The 22,725-nt window shown below is 38.8% G+C and overlaps 1 protein-coding gene across 1 annotated transcript; it reads right to left on the reverse strand.

The window, feature by feature from the left end:
• Window positions 1–3,373: 3,373 nt before the first annotated feature.
• On the reverse strand, window positions 3,374–20,182 carry AUG5 (HAUS augmin-like complex subunit). The gene is made up of 10 exons (XM_010259651.3): window positions 19,296–20,182; window positions 18,386–18,928; window positions 17,285–17,426; window positions 16,211–16,381; window positions 15,306–15,515; window positions 11,810–11,995; window positions 7,862–8,021; window positions 6,209–6,404; window positions 5,285–5,417; window positions 3,374–3,744 (listed from the first exon to the last, which is right to left on the reverse strand). The coding sequence occupies exons 1-10, from the start codon at window positions 19,832–19,834 to the stop codon at window positions 3,622–3,624; spliced, it is 2,403 nt and encodes an 800-aa protein (XP_010257953.1). The 5' UTR covers window positions 19,835–20,182; the 3' UTR covers window positions 3,374–3,621.
• Between the last annotated feature and the right edge of the window lie 2,543 nt (window positions 20,183–22,725).

Consider the following 22,725-nt stretch of genomic DNA (forward strand, 5'->3'; position numbering starts at 1 on the left):
TTTCCCAACAAGCTCAATCGTTAAGCTGGCGGTAGTGCGGAGTTCCTCGACCACCCTCAAGCCTTGGTGGGCGGGGGCGTTCTTCCTCCACGGTTAGGCTCAGCCGTTGGCAGCTGAGTCGGGTAGCTTGCTTGGCAATGTGTTGCCGAGCTAGGCGTTATGGGCTCAACCGTTTAGGGATCGACGGAGTCAGCTTAGTTGGCAGTGCGACTTAGCATGTGCGTGTGTAGTGTGTGCGGTGGTCATGGGCGCACCTCTAGGTCGAAGAAGTAGCTTAAAAGGAGACTTTTATTGCTTGTGGCTCTATTGGTAGTACATCTTGAGGTTTCCCAAGTTCCAACTCCTCGGTATTGGCCGACCTTCGAGGTCTTCAAGTCTATGACTACCGGGTCCGAGGACTCTGGTCACCCTATACGACCCTTCCCAGTTTGGTCTAAGCATTCCTTCTCCTGGTGTGGGGACTATGACTTTGCGCAGAACGAAGTCACTCATCTTGAATTCACGTATTCTTACCTTAGAATCGTATTGTCGTGCCATCTTCTACTGTTGTGCAACCATATTCACATGTGCTCGGTCCTGAGCTTCTTCTACTAGGTCCAACTCTGCACGTACATCTTCGTCATTTTGTCCCTCGCCATAGAGCTCGGTCCGAAGGGTTGGGGAACCTATCTCCACGGGGATCATGCCCTCGGCCCCATAGGTCAGACTGAAAGGGGTCTCTCCAGTGACGGTTCGCGGGGTCGTCCTGTAAGCGAAGAGAATGCTCGGCAGCTCCTCAACGCACCTTCCCTTGGCCTGATCTAGGCACGTTTTTAGGCCATGTAGTAGGATGCGGTTGGTTACCTCGGTCTACCCGTTGCTCTGAGGTCGGTGTACTGCGGTGGTCCAGTGATTGATCCTTAGGTCGGCATAGAGGGCCTCGAACTTCTTGTCAGTGAACTGTATTCTGTTGTCTGTGGTGAGCACGCGCAGGATACCGAAGTGGCAAATGATTCCTTGCCAAAGGAAGTTTCGGGCATTGTGGGCGGTAATGCGTGGAAGGGCTTCAGCTTCTACCCGCTTCGTGAAGTAGTCCACTGCTATGAAAAGGAACTTCTTCTACGCAATCGCGGTGGGGAAGGGGCAGAGGATGTCCATTCCCCATTGGGCAAATGGCCATGGGCTGGCAATCGGTCTCATAGGGGCCGAAGGCTGGTGAAGTAGATTGGAGTGACGTTGGCAACTATCGCACTTCCAAACTAACTGGGCAACATCCTGCTTCATCATTGGCCAAAAATACCCCTGTTGGAGTGCCTTATGGGCTAGTGTGCGCACGCCGGGGTGATCTCCGCAAATGCCCTCATGTATTTCCCTAAGGACGTATTCTGCCTCGGCTGGGGGAGGCACTTCAAGTAGGGAAGCGTGTGGGAACGGCGGTAATGTTGACCCTGTATCAGGCAATACTTGGCTGCTCTTTGTTGAAGTCTTTCCGCTTCTACTCGATCCTCCGGGGAGGTGCCCTCTCGAAGATACTCGATTATGGGATACATCCAAGATGAGCCATGTTGCATTGGAAGGATGAGGATGGTTGATCGTGCGATGCTCGGCTGGGCTAGCGTGTCTAACCGGACAGTTGAATCAAGGTCGGTCTACGACGAGCTGGTGAGCTTTGAAAGGGTGTCAGCTCGAGCGTTCTCAGCTCGAAGGATCTGCTGGATGTTGAAGTGCTCGAGTTGCTAAATGAGCTCCTGCACCTTCTGTATGTAGCTCGCCATAGAGGGAGTCCGAGCCTCGAACTGACCGTGGATTTGGTTGACCACTAGCTGAGAGTCGCTGAAGGCCTCAATTCGTCGTACCCCGAGGTCTAAAGCAAAGCGGAGCCCTGCAATCGGGGCCTCATACTCTACCTCATTGTTGGACGCTTTAAACTCAAACCTGAGGGTGTGTTCCAACACTATGTCATCCGGGCCAAGGAGGATAAGGTCGGCGCCGCTGATTTGCTGGTTTGGCAAGCCATCAACATGGAGGGTCCATGCTGGAGGCAGTGGGGCCGGTTCCTCCGTGGAAAATGTATATTCTGTGATGAAATCTACCAAGGCCTGGGCTTTGATCGTCGGTCGGGGTACGTACTCGATGTCGAATTCACTCAGTCCATGCTCCACTTGACTAGGCAGCCCGACACTTCCGGTCTCTGTAGCACTTGCTTTAGGGGCTAGCTGGTGAGTACTCAAACGTTGTGGGCCTGGAAGTAGGGTTTGAGTTTTCTGGCTACGGTGACGAGGGCCAAAGCCAACTTTTCGAGATTGGAGTGTCGGGTCTCTGCGTCGCTGAGGACCATGCTGGTGTAGTAGATCGACCTCTGTACCCGGTCCTCTTCTTTGACCAATACTGAGCTGACGACTTGATCCCCGGCCAAGAGGTAGAGCAATAGCTCATCTCCTGGGCTCGGCTTAGTCAAGAGGGGCGGCGAGCTCAGGTATTGCTTTAGTTCCTGGAAAGATTGCTCACACTTTTATGTCCAATGGAAGTCCTTTGGCCGTTTGAGGGCTTTGAAAAAGTGGAGGCACCGGTCCGCGGACTTGGACATAAACCTGCCAAGGGCAGCTATTCTCCCAGTGAGTTGTTGCACTTCTTTGTGGGTCCAAGGGGATGGCATGTCAATAATGGCTTTTATCTTCTCCGGATTTGCTTTGATTCCTCTCTGTATTACCATAAACCCCAGAAACTTGCTGGAGCCAACCCCAAAGGCGCACTTGGTTGGGTTTAACCTCATCTTGTACTTTCTAAGTGTGTCGAAGACTTCGTGGAGGTCGACAATGTGGTGTTTGGCCTTTTTGCTCTTCACGAACATATGGTTGACATATGCCTCAACGTTCCTACCGAGTTGTTCTTTGAATAACTCGTTCACCAGCCGCTGATAGGTGGCGGCCGTTTTTTAGGCCAAAGGGCATTACCTTGTAGCAGTACAGGCATCGGTCAATGATAAAGGTTGTTCGCTCTTGGTCATCCGAGTCCATCCGGATCTGGTTGTAGCTGAGAAGGCGTCCATGAAGCTTAGGAGCTCATGTCTTCTTGTTGCATCGACGAGCTGGTCGATCCTTGGCAGGGGAAAACAAAATGGATAGAGAGATTGGCCGATTGGCCGTAGGAATGCCCGATTGGCCTTAGGAATGCCCGATTGGCCGTCCTTTCACTTTCTCATTGCTCAACAGGCAACACAAGTCTGCTGTTTCAGCAAAGAGGACCCCTGGTGCTGTCAACGCACGATTACATGGAAACATAGAAATAAAATTCCAATAAATCGAACTTTTGTTCTATTGTTCATTACTAACATAAATTCTTTTGTCGTCACACAGGCATCTATCCCTTCTATTCAAATGAGGCACACAACAAAGAATCAATCTTCAAACAGTTTCTCTACATTTCAACAGGATTCCATCTCTGAACTGCGTTGATCAAGACCCATAGATAATAATTATTTATATGAAACTGATGGCCAAGCCTATTACAGAATACAGAAACGCCCTATAGTACAAATGGCTTCCCTTCCCAAGGAAGAATCATTTTTATACAAGAATAGGGAAAGGAATCAAAGAAACCAAAAGAAAAATGTGCTCCCATAAAGCTTCCGTTCGTGAGCGCCTAGTTGTTATAAAATGCCATTTGAAGCTGCTTCACGTGATTGAGCCAAGCAGCTACATTTTGACCGTCAACAGTTACCCAATCAACAACTGTCGCAGCAGGTTGCTCCCACCACTCCACTACCTGCAAAAGGATTTCCGTAAAAGGCCAACTTAGAAATAGTAAATGTATCAGAAGTTCCATGAAAGGGTATAGAGCTGGTCAATGAGCCACAAAACAGCTGACTAATAACTTCGTTATTTGAACAGCAAACTGCTTTGGTCATATACCTAACTTCAGAAACTTAAACCCTTCCAAGCTCCATTAACCAAATAAGCAATTCATATTGCATATTTCTCTAAAGAACAGTCATATCACTTCAAAAAATCTGAAGCAATAATTTAGAGACCAAATCCATTAAGGGAATAACCAATCTAACCTACAGGCACAGTGCAGCCTACTTGTCCTCACCAATGATATCATGATACCAATGGTTACATCAATGATAAAAGGAAAATACCTAATGTTCATATTACAACCCTGATTACAACTGTATAGCATCATAGTGAAGGTGCAGTTGTATCCCCTTTTCCACTTTTGTTTCCTTGTTCACTATTTTTTTTACTGCAGATAAATGAAGGTTAGAAGAGGTATATATGACTGAGGAACCAGAAAATTTCTTCACTCTTCTCTCTTCCACATTTCCCCCTTTCTTACACTACTTCTGTGTTTAATGGATTCTTATTTCTTGCATAATTTTTTTAATTTTATTTTACTGGTCAACGGCTCTAATACCAAATTGTTGTAAAGACCAACATGGCCCGAAGATGAATTTAGGAGGGTAAACAATAGTCTAAGAAGGGTTTATAGATGCTTTTACAACCAAAGATAGAAATTTGTTGGGGTTGGAAAAGGTTCTAAGTGAATATTTGCAGGACAATGAACATATTAAAACAATACAAATTGTACACAAAGTACAGGGATAAAATTTTTAAATGAAAACATACACTCCATAAAATTGTACACATTGTCAAGTCTCTAAGGTGAAGAGTTGTACGAGCACATACACTCCATAAAATTATGGTGAAATTAAATTCCATTAAAGAATGAAAATTTTCCTTTATAAGAAACTCCAAAATTTTTGAAAACTATGACTTTAGATAGAATTTTGGCGGGATGAATGGCGATAGAAGCTTAGACAAAAATAAAATCACTTGCTGTGGATACATCTATGTTAGTAACTACCTAAACAATCAATTGAAAATATGAACATTTAACTATGACTATACAGATCAAATACAATAGCAGACCCTACAGACAATCTGTAAGATTATCAAAATACCCATAATGCTTAATATAATAAATAAAATTTCACAGAAGTGCAAATCTGGCTATTTGGCTTTAACATCCCCCACCCCATACACAGACAAAAAAAAAAGAAGTTCAATGTTCCCATGCATATTTTGTTACATACTGACTTATTTTCCTTGACAAGTGAACCAATATATTTATGAAAGATATTGGCGGGATCCTCGTGCATTGGGCTACCCTTTTTATATTTACGAAAGATATAAGAGCTATAGAATTAATACTAAAAACATAGCATACTTGAACAAGTGAAACAATATCCACAGACAGGAGAACCGTGATGAGCATACTGGTTTTTAGTAGTGTGATTACTTACCAAACCTCTAACCCGTTCACAATCCTCCAAGCATTTCTGCGCATTCAAAACTGCAGTCTTAAGTTCTGGCAACCATTTCTCCATAACAATCTTCTCTTGTTCCCCAGCCAAATTCAAACAATAATTTGTTGTTCTGCATGACAAAGAAAAATCAGATAAAACCACACTCATGGTAAAAAAGAAGCCATAAAATGAAAAAGTTCCTTTCCTTCTCTAACAAGACTTAAATAGATGTATTCTTTTTAACAGTTTTATTGAAGATTTTATTATATGCATTGCTATTTTTGAAATTCTCATGCTTCTTTTTTTTTTTTTGATCAATAATTCCCATGCTTCTTTACAAAAGGTCTACTTACCAGTTCTGTCACAGAATATTCAGCAAATGGTTGCAGGGCTGCAGATGGATCAGATTTAATTAAAACTAAATTTGGACCAATTCATTTATGTCAGATTCAGATATTCCACTGTCTAACATATTTAGCCATAATTGGATTGGATTCAGATATTGCTTGATCTGATCTGATTTGATTAGTATACATATATAAAAGAGCCCTTCTTAGATTTTAATTTTAAGTTCTATAAGATTAAGTGCAGTATGGGATTTAGATAATTTTTTTCTTATTACAATATATATTTTCATATTCATGTTCACTTTTGTAGACTTTTGTTAGTCTTATGCAGATTTATTGAATTTCCAATTGAATCAGGTATCTACATAAATAAAAGAATCGAAAACAAATCTCCTGGATTCTTATTGGACCAGATTTGTATATACTCCCATCCAAATTTGATTTGATCCTTTGCATCCCCAATTGGTAGAACAAGAAATATATATTCTTACAATATGAGAAACATAATAAAGAAACCCGATTCACGTCCCCACTCCCCAGCATACATCAACAAAGGATCATGCTGTAGCTTTACCTTTCATATTCTTGCTGTGCATGGTATGCATGGTTTAACAAGGAACGACCACTTTGGACAAGATCTCTACGTATATGTACCAAATTAATTGCTTCTGACAAGTCCTCCAACACACTAGCCTCAGAACCCCTGAGTTTCAAACAGAACTCTAGAGACTCCAATACTGATGCTAATCCAGCATCTGAACCTTCCAAACCTGGGTATAATACATTATTAGTAAGTACTCAGTGGAAATACATTAGGTAAATACTGAAGAGAAAAGGTGATTAAGAAAATCAAATCATATACCTAAAAGAAAGCAACTTAACAGTGAATTCATGCAAACACTGGCAATTTAACAGGTTATATACTATTTGTGTAGTTAAATGAAAGTGAAGTGAATTCCACACAGAGAAATGCATCACACCCCCACCCCAAGCATAGTAACAAAATATTAAAAGTAGATGCCACATCTTCCACTTCTAGATTGAACAAACTTCAACGTCACAACTTTTCAGTAGGTCACTTTTCAGTAGGTGTCAACTGAAAAGTTCAGTAAGCTGGTCACTCTGTGAAGAGGATATATTCTTATGGCCAGATTGTTTATTTTTTTACTCCTTGGGTTCAATATATGCCCAATAAACTTTGGCTTAGGGCATGCTTGATAATGGTTACCCATAAAAAAAAAGGGACCTGCTTGATAATGGCTGAAGCGGTTGAATTAAATGACTTATTGCTTTGTCTTTTAGTGGATAAAATATTTGAAGGCATGGTAATCAACCCAACTTCAGCTTCAGCCACTACAGATTTTTACAGGTTTTCCTTTGTTGAGGCTTCTGTTTTTAGGTTTAACCATGGAAGACTTCATGACTGTAATATCCTTTGTCTTTTATAATAAGTCCTATTAATTCCAATAAAAAATCCAACAGGACATTTATCCATGACGGATATTTAGATGACATGTGCTAGAAACCCGGCACTCTTGCAACATATTGACAATTCTGACATTGCTAAAGGTCACCTAATGGATTTTAGGTTCTTCAACAGGCTTTTCTATATTGGACGCTTTTAACAAGCATACTGAAACAACCAAAATATTAGTGGTGAATTGATACAAGTTTTTTTTTTTTTTTGAAAAAGGTAAGGTAAATTTATTGACTGAAATCAGAACCATACAAAGAAGCTCCCAGGAAAGAGCAAAGGCTGAGAACAGCCTCTCAGCTTGGTGAATTGATTCAAGTTGAGCTAAAAATCCTAGAATTTCATCTCTATAGATGCAAGTATTGCATAAAGTACCATATTAAGTACTGCCAATGCTAACCTAGTTTCATGGGAAACCCATGGGACAGACATCACCATAGATAATTTCTGCTTAGATGCAGACAAATTAAATTTCCCTGAGAATGAAGTGAGACTTCCATTAGCTTGCAGTGGAGGTAGCATGATGACATTTTTTTGGTAAAAGTGACCAGAAGTCACTCAAGAGAGAAAAGAAAAAGCAAACCAACTCCCAAACAAGAAACCTCAACAAAACCAGCAAAAGCCAAAACCCAAGATGATGACATTATCACATGCAAATATAAACACATAATTATATCACTGTTGATAAATTCTTTTAAGTTGTTACTAATAGCATCACTTGAGACATTCTTCTAAGTGGATGCAGGAACTTACCAGCGTGGTATTGCAGGGCAGCAGAAACACGACATATGGATGGAATTGCTGATGGATCTCTTGCACCAGCTCTTGCAGTTGATAAAGCAGCACTCTTCTCTGCAGAAGCAACTGCTTCTGGTCCCGTTGACCCATTAGCACCCATAGACTCCAGAAGTGCCTGATTGATAAGGGTAGAAATGTTAAGTGCTAGTGCAGCATGTAGGCATAGTAAAAGCTCACAAATGTATCAAGAGAATATGACATGAAATAAATACAATGCTATTATTCAGGGCCAATATATAAAAATCCATTTGAACAATGCTCCACATGAAACTTTCTTTTATTGGGCAAAGAATTCTCACAAATGCCATTATTTAGGAAATAGAATAAACAAATGAACATGACACTATTTCAGAATTTTGATGCCAAAGAACAAACAAATAAAAAAATACCATAGTCCCAAATTTCCATAGGTGTTTTTATTCTTGTATATGATCTGCTGTAAAAGTATAAGACAAATAAAAATACCTAATCAATTATATGGATATATATCAAAGATAACAAGGCATACATTATTACGTATATGTACTTATAGACTCATCATCATCATCCTTGTCCCGAACTATATGGGGTCAGCTACATGAATCCTGTTTTGCCATTCCATTGCATCCAGTGTCATATCCATTGTTAAACTATGGGTGCTTAAATCATTTCATATTACTTCCACCCAACTCCTTGTCGGTCTGCCCCTAGCTCTTATGGTCCCTTCAACTTGTAACAGATCACTATTTCTAACAGGTGCTCTTCTAGCCCCTAGCTCTTCTAGTTTAAACCATCTCAATCTACTTTCTCACATTTTATCACCTCTTGGAGCTACTCCTAGGTTCCTCCAAATCATGTCATGTTATGCTTATAGACTACTTACTTCTAAATTAACTATTTAACTAGCATATGCCATATGATATCGTTTATAACAATACCACTATTCATGTGATTAGTCTGCTAATGTAAAGTAAAACAGGAAACTACATTGGGCTGTTTTTTTTTTCATTTTTTGGTTGTTTTAGTGCATACCATTTAAGAATTTATGTTACACAGTTATTGGATCTAGCAAAGCTAGCTTGGATGACAATAAATTATGTCCTTCCCCAGTGCAATAGGCATCTATATTTTCCCCCAAACCGGGTTTTTTTTTTGATAGATAACAAAGACATTTATTAATAGATATTAATAAAGAAAGATACAAAAGGAGGGGTAAAAACTCTTAACCCTCCCAAGAAATTTGTTGATATCGTGCTCCTTTGCTGCCAATATTTGGAACTAGGTTGTTTCTTTTTTTGGGTGCAGGTGGAACTTGCCCTCTGAAGTAAAGCTGCTGTTCACTCCGGCTGCTCTTAGGAGATTGACAAAAAGAGGGAAGCTAATGTGTAAATCAGAGCCGCCACCTTGTGGATTTTATGGGAGGAGAGAAATGCTAGAATATTTCAAGAAAAGGAAATAAGTCTTGCAGAAGTCAAGGAATGCATATTGGCAAAGACAATTTCATGGCTGAAATCTTCACAATTGTTGGCAGATTTCTCCTTTGATGACTTAAGGAGAAATTGGGAAGCAGTGGCTTCTACAGTCTCCACCAAGAACAGATTACAAGTTGAATGGAACCCCCACCGGATGGAGTGGTAAAATTGAATTTTGATGGCAGCTGCCAAGGTAACCCAGGGCCATCCGGAATTGGTGGGATTCTGAGAGATAAAGACAGCAATATGTTGTCTCTTTTCTCAGGACCAGTGGGTGAAGGTGATTCTGTAAGGGCAGAGCTACTAGCAGTGGTACAAGGTATACAGATGGCTAGTCAAATAGGAGTGAACAATTTGTTAGTAGAAGGGGATTCCAAGGTAGTAGTGGGCTGGCTGAATAGCCCAGACACAGTTTGTTGGGGCTACAGGGATCTGTTAAAGAAAGTTAAATGGATGACAACAAATATGACTGTTAGGCTTCAGTGGGTCAGCAGATCTGCAAATGCAATGGCTGATTCTCTGAACAAGCAAAGGGTGTCAAAGGGAGATCTGTTTTGGGCTACTTTGTAATTTGTGTCTCAGGTTTGGGCATGTTTAGTGTATGATTCAGTCCTCAGGGGAGGTAACATCTCGTGCCTTTTCCTAGGCTGTTTGTATTTCTGATATTTGTTTTAATAAAATTACTCTCATTTATCAAAAAAAGCAGTTCAGATTACAATATTGCCTAGAAAAAATTAACTCTTCCCACCCCTTGTTTGGCCAATGAATCTGCCAAGGATTTGGCGCACCTCTTAGTCCATTGAAACTTGACTTCCATATTTTGTATGAGATGTCTAACTTTCTTCTTTTCATTTAGAAACTTCCACAAACTAGAATCATCCTTCATTAACCAGTTTATAGCCAACTTAGAATCACCTTCCACTATCAGTTTTCTGATATTTAACTCTTGAGCTCTTTTTAACCCTTCCAAAACAGCCAATATTTCAGCTCTAAGAGAGTCCCCCCCCCCCCATCCAATAGAACCAGAATACAATGCGACAATTCAACCTTCATCATCCCTGAAAGCTCCCCCTATACCCGACAGGCCTGGATTTCCTTCGCTACTACCATCAAAGTTTAGTTTAGTGAACCTGAAGCTGGAGGGGACCAAACTGGGTAAGATACACATTCTTCCTTGGAGCTGACCAAGCCACTTCTCTCCACTTCCCGATGATATCTACTTCTGAATAGTTTTCAAAAATTTGCAGTCTTAACCCAATGAATCACCCTTATAGAAATTAGTTCAATGATTACACCCTTATTTCTTTCTTTCCAATGAAAAGGTCCGTTGGTTCCTTTCCTCCCTGACTGTCCAACATACAGCTGCTCTTACACACCTCCACAGAATTTTCCCTCTCTTCTTCAGCACATTTGAGAGGGGGGGGTCCACCTGCAACCAAAAAGATAGAAAAACCAACACCAGATTTCTGAAACAAATGGGCAAGAAACCAATAAGTGATAACAAGCCTCACCATTCTTCTTACAAAGGATGCACCAGTGTGGGGATAAACACCAATTAGGCCTTTTTCTTTGGAGTAAGTCACAAGTGTTACACTTATCAAGGAAAACTTCCCAACAAAAGGCACTAATTTTGGGAGGAATTGGTCTACCCCAGATTTCCAAAACTGGAAAAGGGATTCCAAAGACAGGTGGGGAATGAGCTAGTTCTTTGAAGAAAGAGGAACATGAGAAGACACCTGAAGGAGGAGCTCAAATCCTACTATCCCTCCTAAGGGGGTCAATATCCACCTCCTCTAGGATTTTTAGCAGGTCAGCAATGAGGTTCAATTCCGAGTCCCAAACCGGTTTGTATTTGTAATAAGCAATGCATGTGTAGTTTACTGGGTAGAATGCAGTCAGAATCAATCAAAGGAAAAGATTTGTGAGGATTCCATTGTGCTCTTATTCTCCCCCAACAACTGGGATATTATATCCCAATATCTCCCCTTCTTCCTAGAGTGATGCATATAATGACACTGAAATTTTGATCTTTCTACAAACTTCAATAGGTATCAAAATAAGGTTGTAACCCTACAAGAACATTGTTCATAAACAATAAGGTGCACAGGTAACTATTGAAAATAGTTTAGATATCATACTAGTCTCCAGATGTTTAATGGCAACTATAAGAGAATAGGCAATATCAAATGGGTCTAAAATTGGAAATCATCTGTCCAGAAATCAACCTGAACAATCTATTAAAGATCTATTTTACATATTTTAGCTAGGATAGTCTTCCATTTTTTTAACATTTTGCAAGGACCAACAATTATGTGAATATGATAAAATTGGCCATTTTTCCTAATTGATGGAAAACAAGGCCTCACAATACAGAAAATTTGGTAATGGTGCCCAGATATAGTGGCCCGTTAATATAACATGTAGTCATAAAATTAGTTAAAATCTTACAGACCTGTGGTGTTGCTGGCAACATGTAAAGGCTATTATCAGGACTTCGATAAAAGGCAGAAAGCTCCTTTTCAATAAGGTCCTTTGCTTTATTTGATATCTCTGCAACAACTGTGCATGCTGGAATAATGGTACTTGATGCATATTCTCTAGCAGCTAATGGCTGCTTCTCCCAGAATGTAGCAGAATCCTACAGGAGTAAAATAAAATAAAATAAGAAATCATTTGTAATGCTGGAAGAAAATCATATAAGATATGCCAGTAAAAAGAGACATGCAAGAAACAAACAAAGCAGATGTAAAATATAAAAATTATAAATCAACATAAAACCATGCAGTACACCTCTAAAGTATATAATGATTATTGGGTAAGGATAGAAGGTCTAATACTTTCAGTATCAGCATCCCACTAAAATTTTGCCTCATAACAACAAAACCAAATATGAAGAGAAAAGGTCTTCCTATGTTATTAAAGAAACGAAAGAAAGTTGGTGCTCAGGAAAATATACCATTTTAAGAACACACCCATATGGCGCAACATCTAGCAAACGTAAAAACACTCCTCAGTTAATATTCAAATTCCTATGATCTATTAATGATATAAAATCCTCATATTAGGATATTAGATTGGCAGAGAAGAGCTACATTTATCCCAGCCTATGCAGTTTGCACCAAGAAGCCACAACAAAATCAAGGTTAATGCAATAGGGATCTCCAAGGTAGAATAGCACATCTAGGCAGTTGATGGGCCTTGCTAAGCATGGCACGACCCCCTAGGCCAGGCTGGGCTGAGGGATTTTGACCCATGTCCCATGGCCCAGCACAAGCACAGCACGGCATGGCCAAAGCAATTTATTCATGTTTATATATATTAATATAATAATTACTATCATCAGTCATTATTTTTTATAATTTTGAATATTAAATTTTTTTAAGTGAAGTGCAAAAACAGAATGAAAAATCTGAAAAATGGAATAATACAGGCCGGCCCAGCCCAGCCCAGCCCATGCCCCAACAACTATGGGGCCCAGGCTCGTGCTGGGCCCCACCACCAACCTACACAGGCCGTGCCAGCACAGCCAGCTACAGTGCGGGCAGCACAGAAATGTGGGCCGTGTTGGACCAGCATGGCCCACATTGCACCTCTATGTACAGCTAATATATCAAGCCAAGTATGATGCAATGATGATAACGACCATTTACTTATCCACTTTGTTCCAATTAAATTAGTAAATTTGAGACAGGAAATCAAAGCTAAGCTGTATATTTTGCAAGCCTCAAATTTTTTTTTTTTTTTGAGAAAAAGTAAGGTAATTGTATTAATGAGTATAACTGTAAATATAACAGTTGCCGATCCACAAAAACTCCATGTACAGCCAGAAACTATACAGAAAGCCAACAAAAAACAGGTCTCTCCGGAATACATACAAGAGACCCCCAGCTAAATCAAGTAAACAAAAAACCCAGATCAAAATACTGCTGGTGGGGGACATGCTTAAAAGAGTCCTTGGCTGACAGCCAGGAATGTATAGTAGCTATTGCCCGAACCACCAACTCATCTAAGGAGCACCTTTGACCTTCAAAACTCCTACTATTTCTTTCTTTCCACAGGACCCAACACACCACATGAGGGATCATACTCCACAGCATTTACCCCTTTTGCTTAAGCCCGTCAACTTCCAAGAGAGGAGCAGGTCAGCTAGAGATTTGGGACAGCACCACCTGACATTTAACAGGGAGGAAAAATGGCTGAACAGCAAGTAAGCAATCTCACAGTGATTACAGATTCATCTTCCTCACTACACATCACACATCTTATGGAGGGCAGCACCAGACCCCTCCTGATCAACTGCTCCTTAGAGAGACATTTACCATGACTGCTGTCTAGATCAAGAAGGAGACTTTAGTAGGAAAGTGAGGGAACCAAATCTCTTTCCATGGAAAAACCTGAGACGAACCAGCACTCAGCTTTAAATAAAAGGACTTCACCGAGAAAATCCCATCCGAAGCCCACTTCCAAACTCTGGAATCTTGTTAATTTGGATTTGGTTGATAACCTTGAATTCGTTGGAGCAGCTCTAGCAGATCAGAGACTTCCCAATCATTGAGATGCCTCCTAAACTTTGGACACCAGACTCATAAATTTCCAAGCCACTCAAACTGATCTGCCACCCTCACATCCCTGTCTTCTGCTATAAGGAATAGTGAAGGGACAGTCTCCATTAGGGGAGAACCATTGCACCAAGTATCTTGCCAGAACCTAATCCTGTTGCCATCCCCTAATTCTAGCCTTATCCCTTGGACAAAATAAGGATAGACCTTCTCAATTCCCTTCCAAACTGAGCAGCCAGCAGAAGTGGGTGCAGGCCCAGGATCTCATCCTTCCTAGTTCCAAACTTTTCCACAATTAACCGCCTCCAGAGAACTCGGGGGTTAGAATTAAAGAGCCAAAACCATCTACCAAGGAGAGCAGTGTTTACCTGCCTAAAATTTCTCACTCCTAAACCCCCTTCCGAGACAGGTTCCAAGCAGTGTTTGCAATCCTCAAATTCTTGCACTAAATTCAAGATGAAATATTCAATAGAATGGAGAGAAGAAAGAAACATCTGTTTATCAAGTCCTAGCAGCCAAATAAGTCTTGCATACTAATAAAAAAAAAAAGAACATCACAACTTATCGAACAATATCAACACCCATAACTTGGATCAGAAAATAATTGACAAGAAGCATTATAAATTACAAATATTAGAAGACTTAGTAAATGTCCTTCAATAGTGCATATTCACACAAAGACTTGGTACTTAGCATGTACATGACCTTATCAGGAAAGATGAAAAAATGAATTTAGATTATCCTAACCATCAAGCCAAATAACCCTTTGTTATAGATTCTAGATGGATGGATGGACAAGATACATCTGAAAGAATGCTGAATGAGAGGACTCCCCAAGGCTCAGTCCCCCATACATCAAGAAATAGTTTTAGGCTTTTAGCACTGCTTTGGGGTCTGTAACTGGCCTGATAGACCTCCTGGATTGATGAAAAAGTGCTTTAACTCATACAGCATGACCTTATGCTTCATGGGGAAGATAGTATCAGGACTAATACTCAAGACATAGTTTATCCATGCATCAAGCAATGGTTTTAGGCTTTCAATATTTAGCACTTTTTCAGGGTCAGTATAAATTGAGTGGACATGCTATTCACATGACAATTCAGCCACAAATTGACAACATCTCCCCCAAGAATGACAGTGTAGACATAGAGGAGATGTTCCCAACATGCAGCTGGATTGTCATCCGAATGGTGTATTAACACCATCTCCTGCACAGCAGATCTAGTCTCGTACAAATGGCTTTATAAGTCTATAGACCACCCAGATTGTGCCCTTCACTCATACAGCATGACCTACATCATGAGTTAGATAGAATTGGAACTATCCCATGCATCCCTGGTATCGATTTGTCATAAAAGAACAATATCAAAACTACAGATACATTACCGTATTAGCCTTAAGCAAAGCAGTATAGATATATTCCAGTTCCGATCTGCGTGCATCAAACTCTTCGATTTTTTTCCACTTCTTCCTAAGTGAATCTTCAGCCTCTTTCCATTCTGCACACAACTTTTTCAAGCGCTGCACTTCAGATGTCAATGTACTCAAGCTTGCCCTCAATCCAGTTGCTTCTCTTTCCTTGGCCCAAACCTCCAACTGTGCAGAGAAAATAAGAATCATTAAAAGCTGCTGTTTTAATGTTCAAATAAGTTATATCAACCAATGAGGTACCAACCTGGCAATTTATTTTTATAATGTTCCTTGATATTTTTATATATTATACTATATATAAATTTATTTTTTTAATTTCTTTCTTTTATTTTAAAAATGCAAAACGGAATCAGATTAAATCCAACTCCGATCCAAGATTCCCAAATGTAATCCACTAATTAGCATAAGTTTATGTTTTTTTATCATTAATGCATAAGTATTTAGTCTACAAATTGCTGAGCTTATATAAATTTATTTTTTTAATTTCTTTCTTTTATTTTAAAAATGCAAAACGGAATCAGATTAAATCCAACTCCGATCCAAGATTCCCAAATGTAATCCACTAATTAGCATAAGTTTATGTTTTTCTTATCATTAATGCATAAGTATTTAGTCTACAAATTGCTGAGCTTATAGGCATGAAAATTGTATCCATGGTATATAATTAATAACTGAAAACAAGAAAATGTAACAAATTAAATTTAGTTTACAAAAAAACGTCATGATTCAGGATAGAGCCAAGTTTTAGAAAACGGAGCATCATAGTTGACCAGACAAGAAAAGTAGGCAAGAGGATATCAAACTAAAACCATGGTTTAATAAACACTTTACAGAATAGGCAAGTTACCACCAAAGTATACCTCAAACTGTCTCCCAGCATTCTGTGAGGTGCCTCCAGCAGCAAGTGAGTGCTGGGAAACTACACCATTGCTTCCTTGAAGACGCTTTATAAGCTTCTGACATAAGTTCCGTGCCTCAGCAGCTTTATTTAGTGAATCTTCAGTGGCCACAAACTGTTGCACATGCGCTTTCTGCAGGCAATTACTCCATTAGATATCAATCAAATGCCTCAAAGTAATTTGAAGGAACTTTTCTATTGAACATAAGGAGCAAAAGTCAACATGGTCTTGATGTAGGAATCTAAAATTTTGAATTCTGAGGAGTAAAACTAAAACACTGAAAGATAAGAGATAATTTAAGCTAATGCAAAATATAACAGGTCATCTAATAAATGAAAAAACAAAAGTTTACTTTTAATGATGAGACAAAGCGCATAAGGAACAATCTAAAATGAACAAGGAGCAGGTTACAGCAGATTATTCAATAGGTATCTTCTTTTAAGCCAATAGTACAGGAACTTCGGTCCCCACCAACACAACAAAGGGTGAACTTGAACTTTGATGTAAGCTCTATAGGCAATCCAGGCCCATCAGGTATAGGGGGTGTGTTCAGAGATGGAGAAGGCAGAATAATTTCTATGTACTCAGGCCCAATAGGTGTGGGATATTCTTTGAGAGTGGAGGTCACGGCTTTGCTTTAACGCTTAAGATATGCCAAATAGTTGGGGCTACACCAAATTGAAATAGAAGGGGATTCTAAATTGGTAATTGGATGGATGCAGTCAGGCTGTTAGTGATTCTCGATACATAGACAATTGATAAGGAAATTTTCAGCTTAACAAAGGAGGTTGGTGATTGCTTTATGTGCTCAAGAATATTAACCAATGGGTTAGCAGATACCTTAGCAAAACAAGGGACGGTTAGGGAGAATATGTTTTGGGTAGTGTTGCAATTCAACTTGTGTTTGTTTCAACACCCTATACTAGGGGTTGATATTAGTACATTGAAAGTTCATTAATGAAGTTACCATTTCCAATAATATGTATGTATGTAGTGTGTGTGTGTTCCTTATTTTGTGGTGCTGGTAAGATTTACCTGTCTTTCAAGGAGTTGACTATGAGGTCCTTTCAGGGAGACGTCAATTCCCATTTTCCCATGATCATATAATTGATATTGTAAAGGTGAGCTTACATCAGGAGAAGCAGCGTCCGTCACTCTGTTGTTCTCATATTTGTATCTAGAGAAATTAAAAAAATACATGATTAATAGATGATCAAATAAAGAGAAACTCAGGAAAAAAAGTAAGATAATATTAACATAAAATAAGCTACACCAAACATGACTAATATCAGCTTATTGGAGTGAGCATAGGAAAATGAATGGAGTTAGTTTTTTACATACAGTAAGTGATTATATATATATATATTTGGGGGGGGGGAGCCAGGCAATACAATCTTTATCTTTGTCGGAAAGGGAAAAAAATGTCTATAATTGACTTCAATCTTGAACCACTGATAGAGAAAAGATTAGATAGGCTCAAACCAGCATTAAAGAACCATTTCCTACTCCAATTCCTTCAATTAATTCTATGAAAAAAATACTAAGTAGAGATTTCTTGACAAGTAGGAATTTCAGTAATTGAGTATATTCCCTTTATTAGCGTACAGCTAAAAACAGAAAATTGATCTAAAAAATGCATAAAAAATTTGTCTTTTGAATTTGATGCTACTTGACAATGTCCAAGATATAGCTTAACTCTTGTCCTGAGCTCTTGAGAACATAAATCCAGCCTGAATCAACCACCATCACAAGCATATTATATGCATCATAGATTAGTGGCAATAAGCATGAAAGTCAAAGTACACATTAATGTTTCTGATTTTTCCCAAAATCAGGAAAAGATTCATGATATATAAAATCAGGAAGTGAGAAATCTTCCTCTACATGGATAAGAGGTCCACTGATCCAATAAGGATGATCAAATTGGCAAGCAAGCACCTATTAGGTTCGTTTTAATCAAAAAGAATTACCATAAGTGAGAACTTGTAGACATGCACAAGCATATACCAAACATAGAAACTAAACTAAGCTACAAAATTCATTTAGATACTTCTATCTCGTATAGCCAAAATAAAAGACTACAGAACAAACAAACAGGAAAAAGAAACATAGATGAACAAAGAAATGTGGAAGGACCTTAAGAGTTCTGCATCAGCCCTTATGTCAATTTTCTCTGTTTCTCTACTAATCAATGTTTTCATCCGTACAGTATATGTGGTAATTGTCTGAAGCAATTGAGGAGGGTTCTCAAGGCAATTTAGAATGGCAGTCTTAATATCATCTGGTAATTCACCATCAAAATCAATGCCCAACTTCTCAACTTCTAACTGAGGACTTAGATGAATACCGCTTCCTTCATAAGCTGGGAAAGAGTTGCGTATCTTTTCAATCATATGAGCTGCCAGAGATTCACATGCCTTCCTGACATTTCTTTCTCGAGTAGTTTCAATGAGAATGACATCATCCAAAGATTTATTGCCCTTAACAGTTGCATAGACGGCTTCTTTTTCACTGTTCACGTGGAAATCATCAACAACATCAACAGATGAGCTAGCACTGGACCTCTGAGCATCTCTAGCCTGGTTAACATAGTAATGGAGACGCTTCTGGTACTCCGCAAATATTTTAGTTGATTCATCACACTGTTGGTCGTACGCCTCCAACATCACCTGTTTATGCCTGCTCAGAGAGAGAGCATGTATTGAAAAAAAACGCAATTTAGAGATATTTTTATACATGCCAAATAAAAAGCTTTAACAGATTCCCCCACAGTACCACATAAGATTGATGCGATGCATGCTAACGGTAAATGGTTTGAGCTTTTCTACTTATATTAACTTAATCAGTAGTCAATAAGTTTATTTTAGAAGTGTAGACAATTTATGGAAGCATAATTAAGGCATATATATACGGAACTATGCAAAAAGATCTTCTCGTGAAGCTACACTACAGATTACAGTCATGAAGTTTTTTTTAAAGAAAAAAAAAAAAAAAAAAAAAAAAAACAAATCATCTTTGGTTGAATTCTCCAAGAACCTAACCTAACCTGTAATTGGACCTCTCATCAAGCATCCGCTTCCGTTCTGCTTCCTCCCTAGAAACCTCCAGCATTCGTGCCCTCAGATCTTTCCGCTGCCTCCGAACAATCTGCCTCAATCTGTCGACCTCTTTCTCTGCCAATTCTCTCTCTCTTAATGCAATCTCTCTGGTCTCCGAAGAACTCTCCGAACCCGGCCCTCTATCCATCCCCAATTTTGTTTTCTCCTTCTCCTTCCTCCTACCTTTACTCCTCCCCTCCTCATTCGGTTTCGGGGAATCCACCGAACTGCCGCCACCATCGTTACTGCCATGAACAAGTATATTCCGACGAATCTTCTCTACAGTTTTCTCTGATTTAACTCTCTGTAACAAGAAATTCCATACAGGGACCATATTCCCCCGGTAAACTTTCCGGAGCGTATCTACTGATGGCAAGAACGCCTTGTTTGACGAGAGGTACGGACCCTGGGGCCGGTACCCCATTTCCTTCTGAAGCCACTCCAATATAGCCTCCGGCTGCGAAGCCGAGCTCCCTGAGCTCTGCATTTTCTCTAGTAATCTCAGAACTTAAACTCTAAGGATTGTAATTAGATTAACTCCATGAAACGCAAAAAAGAAATGTAAACCCTAGATCGTAGATCTGAAAAATGGAGGATCCATGGATTTCTGACTACAATTCGAACTAAATTACGAAGATGACCCCAATAGCCCTAATGCGTTAAGGCGGGATGGAGAGAAAAACTAAAGAACGTGGTTTTGCCGCCGGCGATTGAACCAGAGGGAGACGTTTTTAAGCAACTTGACACTCGAAGTCCCAAACGCGACTAGTGAACTAACGACATGTACTCTCTCTCTCTCTCTCTCTAACTCACATGATGGTTGATGGATGAACTGGAACTACATTCAAATCCAAGGTCCCGCCTTAATGAGGCTGGCGTGATCATAGCCCACCAACCCACCAGCCATGAAGCACACACCTCGTCACCTTCTTGGATTGGCCCAATTGGACAGGACTATCCTGGGCTGAAATAAAGGCCCGAAGTTAGGTTTATACTGGGCTTAGGCTCAGTTAGTTTGGCCCTTTCCGATTTAATCGTCTTTCTTTCCCAAAACAAACAAACCCAGTCATCTTTAACGTAGCAAAGAAGTTTGCGAGCCTGTCAGCGTCCATCCATTGGCTCCAAACGGTATCTGAGTATCCAAATTCGAATTCAAATTCAACCCAAGGGTGATCCCAATTCGATCTATTTATAATTGGATCAAGTATGAATCTACCTCTATCCGATCCAATATAATCTGATCAGATTCGATTTAAATTTATATGTTCATATATATTTAAAAATTATATTATATGTATCATTGAAGTTGGTATCAATATTGTATTTTCACTAAATTATCATGGGTTCAAGTTTATACAAGTAATTTTTAATTCATTTTGTTCATAAAAATATAATATTAAAGTCATTTTTAGTTCACCTTATTAATAATATATAATGTTTTGATTCTTTTTAATCTAATTTATTTATATTATTTAATATCCGATTCTGATCTGAATTCAATCTGAATCCACTAGATATCTAATGGATATGATCCAATTTGAATTCAAATGTAAACAAATCAAATTTGAATGTATCGATATCCAATTCAAGATCCATTCGGTGTGCAACCTCCATCCAATCATCCACTGAGTCTATCTGAATTCCCATTCAGGCTTTGTTCGTTTACCGGTAAATGAGAGGGGGAAAGTTGGTCACTCGGGTATCTCTTTTCCATTGACTAACTTTATAATACTCATTGTGATTAAGTATTGGACCTCATGGTAAAGAGAGATTCATTTACTTAGGTAAAACTTTTTCATCTCCCAAAATAGGTAATTAACTTTTTCGTTCGAGGAAAAATTTATAAAACATAATGGAATAAGTTTATTCTTTTTAACATTAGTTTTTTATGAATAAAAAGGTCATTATATTACTTACTTGAGAATCAAAAGAACATGAGTAAGTGAAGTTATCCAATTAAGTACGAGGTAAGTGAGAAATTTATAAGCAAATGGGAATGTAAATATATAGAAAATAATACAAAATATAAGGTTTTGTACTCTACATATTTATATTTATACTCCTCCCAAACTAAGCCTAATAATTAAATCTGGGGAATTTGGAACATTAAATAGTAGGAGGGCATCATGGGACTTCCTGAGTGCAGATTATTTTCTAAATACATGTTTATGTGTGGATTATCTGCGTTTGTAGGTTGGTTAGTGGGAAAAAAAGAACGATTATGACTATATGGCAATTACGTGACAAAGCGTAGGAAATTATACAGAAATTTCCTTTTATTATTGTTTTGATAAAGACAGAGGCTTAACCCATTCGTCTCCATTTTTATTTTTAAGAAAAAATGGGGTGACAGTAAGGGTGGGACTTAACTCCTAATATTGGGACAGTCAGGATAAAAGTTGCTGTAGGCCTGCAGATTAAGCCGAAGTGGTGTATCATCCCATAAGTGGTTACTTTTAATCCAGTATACTCCAGTTCCCATACAGAGTAAAATTCTAAGTGCATATTTTGCTATGGGGGCAACTTTACCCCCACCATTTATTGGATTTCTCCCTTCCACAATTTTCAGTGTTTCAACACAACACTTCACAGCATCGCTAGTTTTTTATTTTTTTATTTTTTTATTTTTTACAAGCGACAATGGAAGAAACTTGAACCCAAGTACACGAACAGATTCACTTATAAGTTTGAGCAATGAATCAAAGCTTCAATTGTGGTGGCTAAATACAAGCACCAGCCATACAAATGGGAGTCTAATACCAAATAGATGGGATTTGTTAAGAAGTCATGAAGTCAAATCCCTTGTAGATGGGGTTTTTGGACTAGGGAGGTATGCAAATGGATCGGATTTAAATCAGGGTATATTTGAATCCATCCGATACTGTTTATGTCGGTTCCGAATATCCAAATGGTTATGATACGACTCTATTTGAATTTGAGTCCTATCAGTAAGTTGAATCTTCGGATCTGATCTGATTCGACTTATTTTATTTAAAAATTAATAAATTATTAAAAGAAAAATAAAATATATTAATTTAAATAAAATAAAAACAAAAAACACAAGTATTTTTTAATCATTTTCATCATATATATACATGTTTTTTATAAAAAATAAATAAATAATATAAAAAATTTATAAAAGTATAATATAAAAAATATATTTATAAATAAATAAATAATATGTATTATATATATTTATAAATATATAATATATATCGGATCAAATCTTTTTGGATCAGATAGGGATGATCCAAATCAGATCTGATCTAAAAATCCAAACAGGCGTGATCCAAATTTGATCAAATAGGATCGAATCTCAAATCGGAATGATCCGATCCATTTACACTCCTATTTTTCTGTTTCAACAATTAATTGTCA

The sequence above is a fragment of the Nelumbo nucifera genome, chromosome 4, assembly GCF_055504915.1.
Source record: "Nelumbo nucifera cultivar China Antique chromosome 4, China Antique-T2T, whole genome shotgun sequence".
NCBI classification, from domain to species: domain Eukaryota; kingdom Viridiplantae; phylum Streptophyta; class Magnoliopsida; order Proteales; family Nelumbonaceae; genus Nelumbo; species Nelumbo nucifera.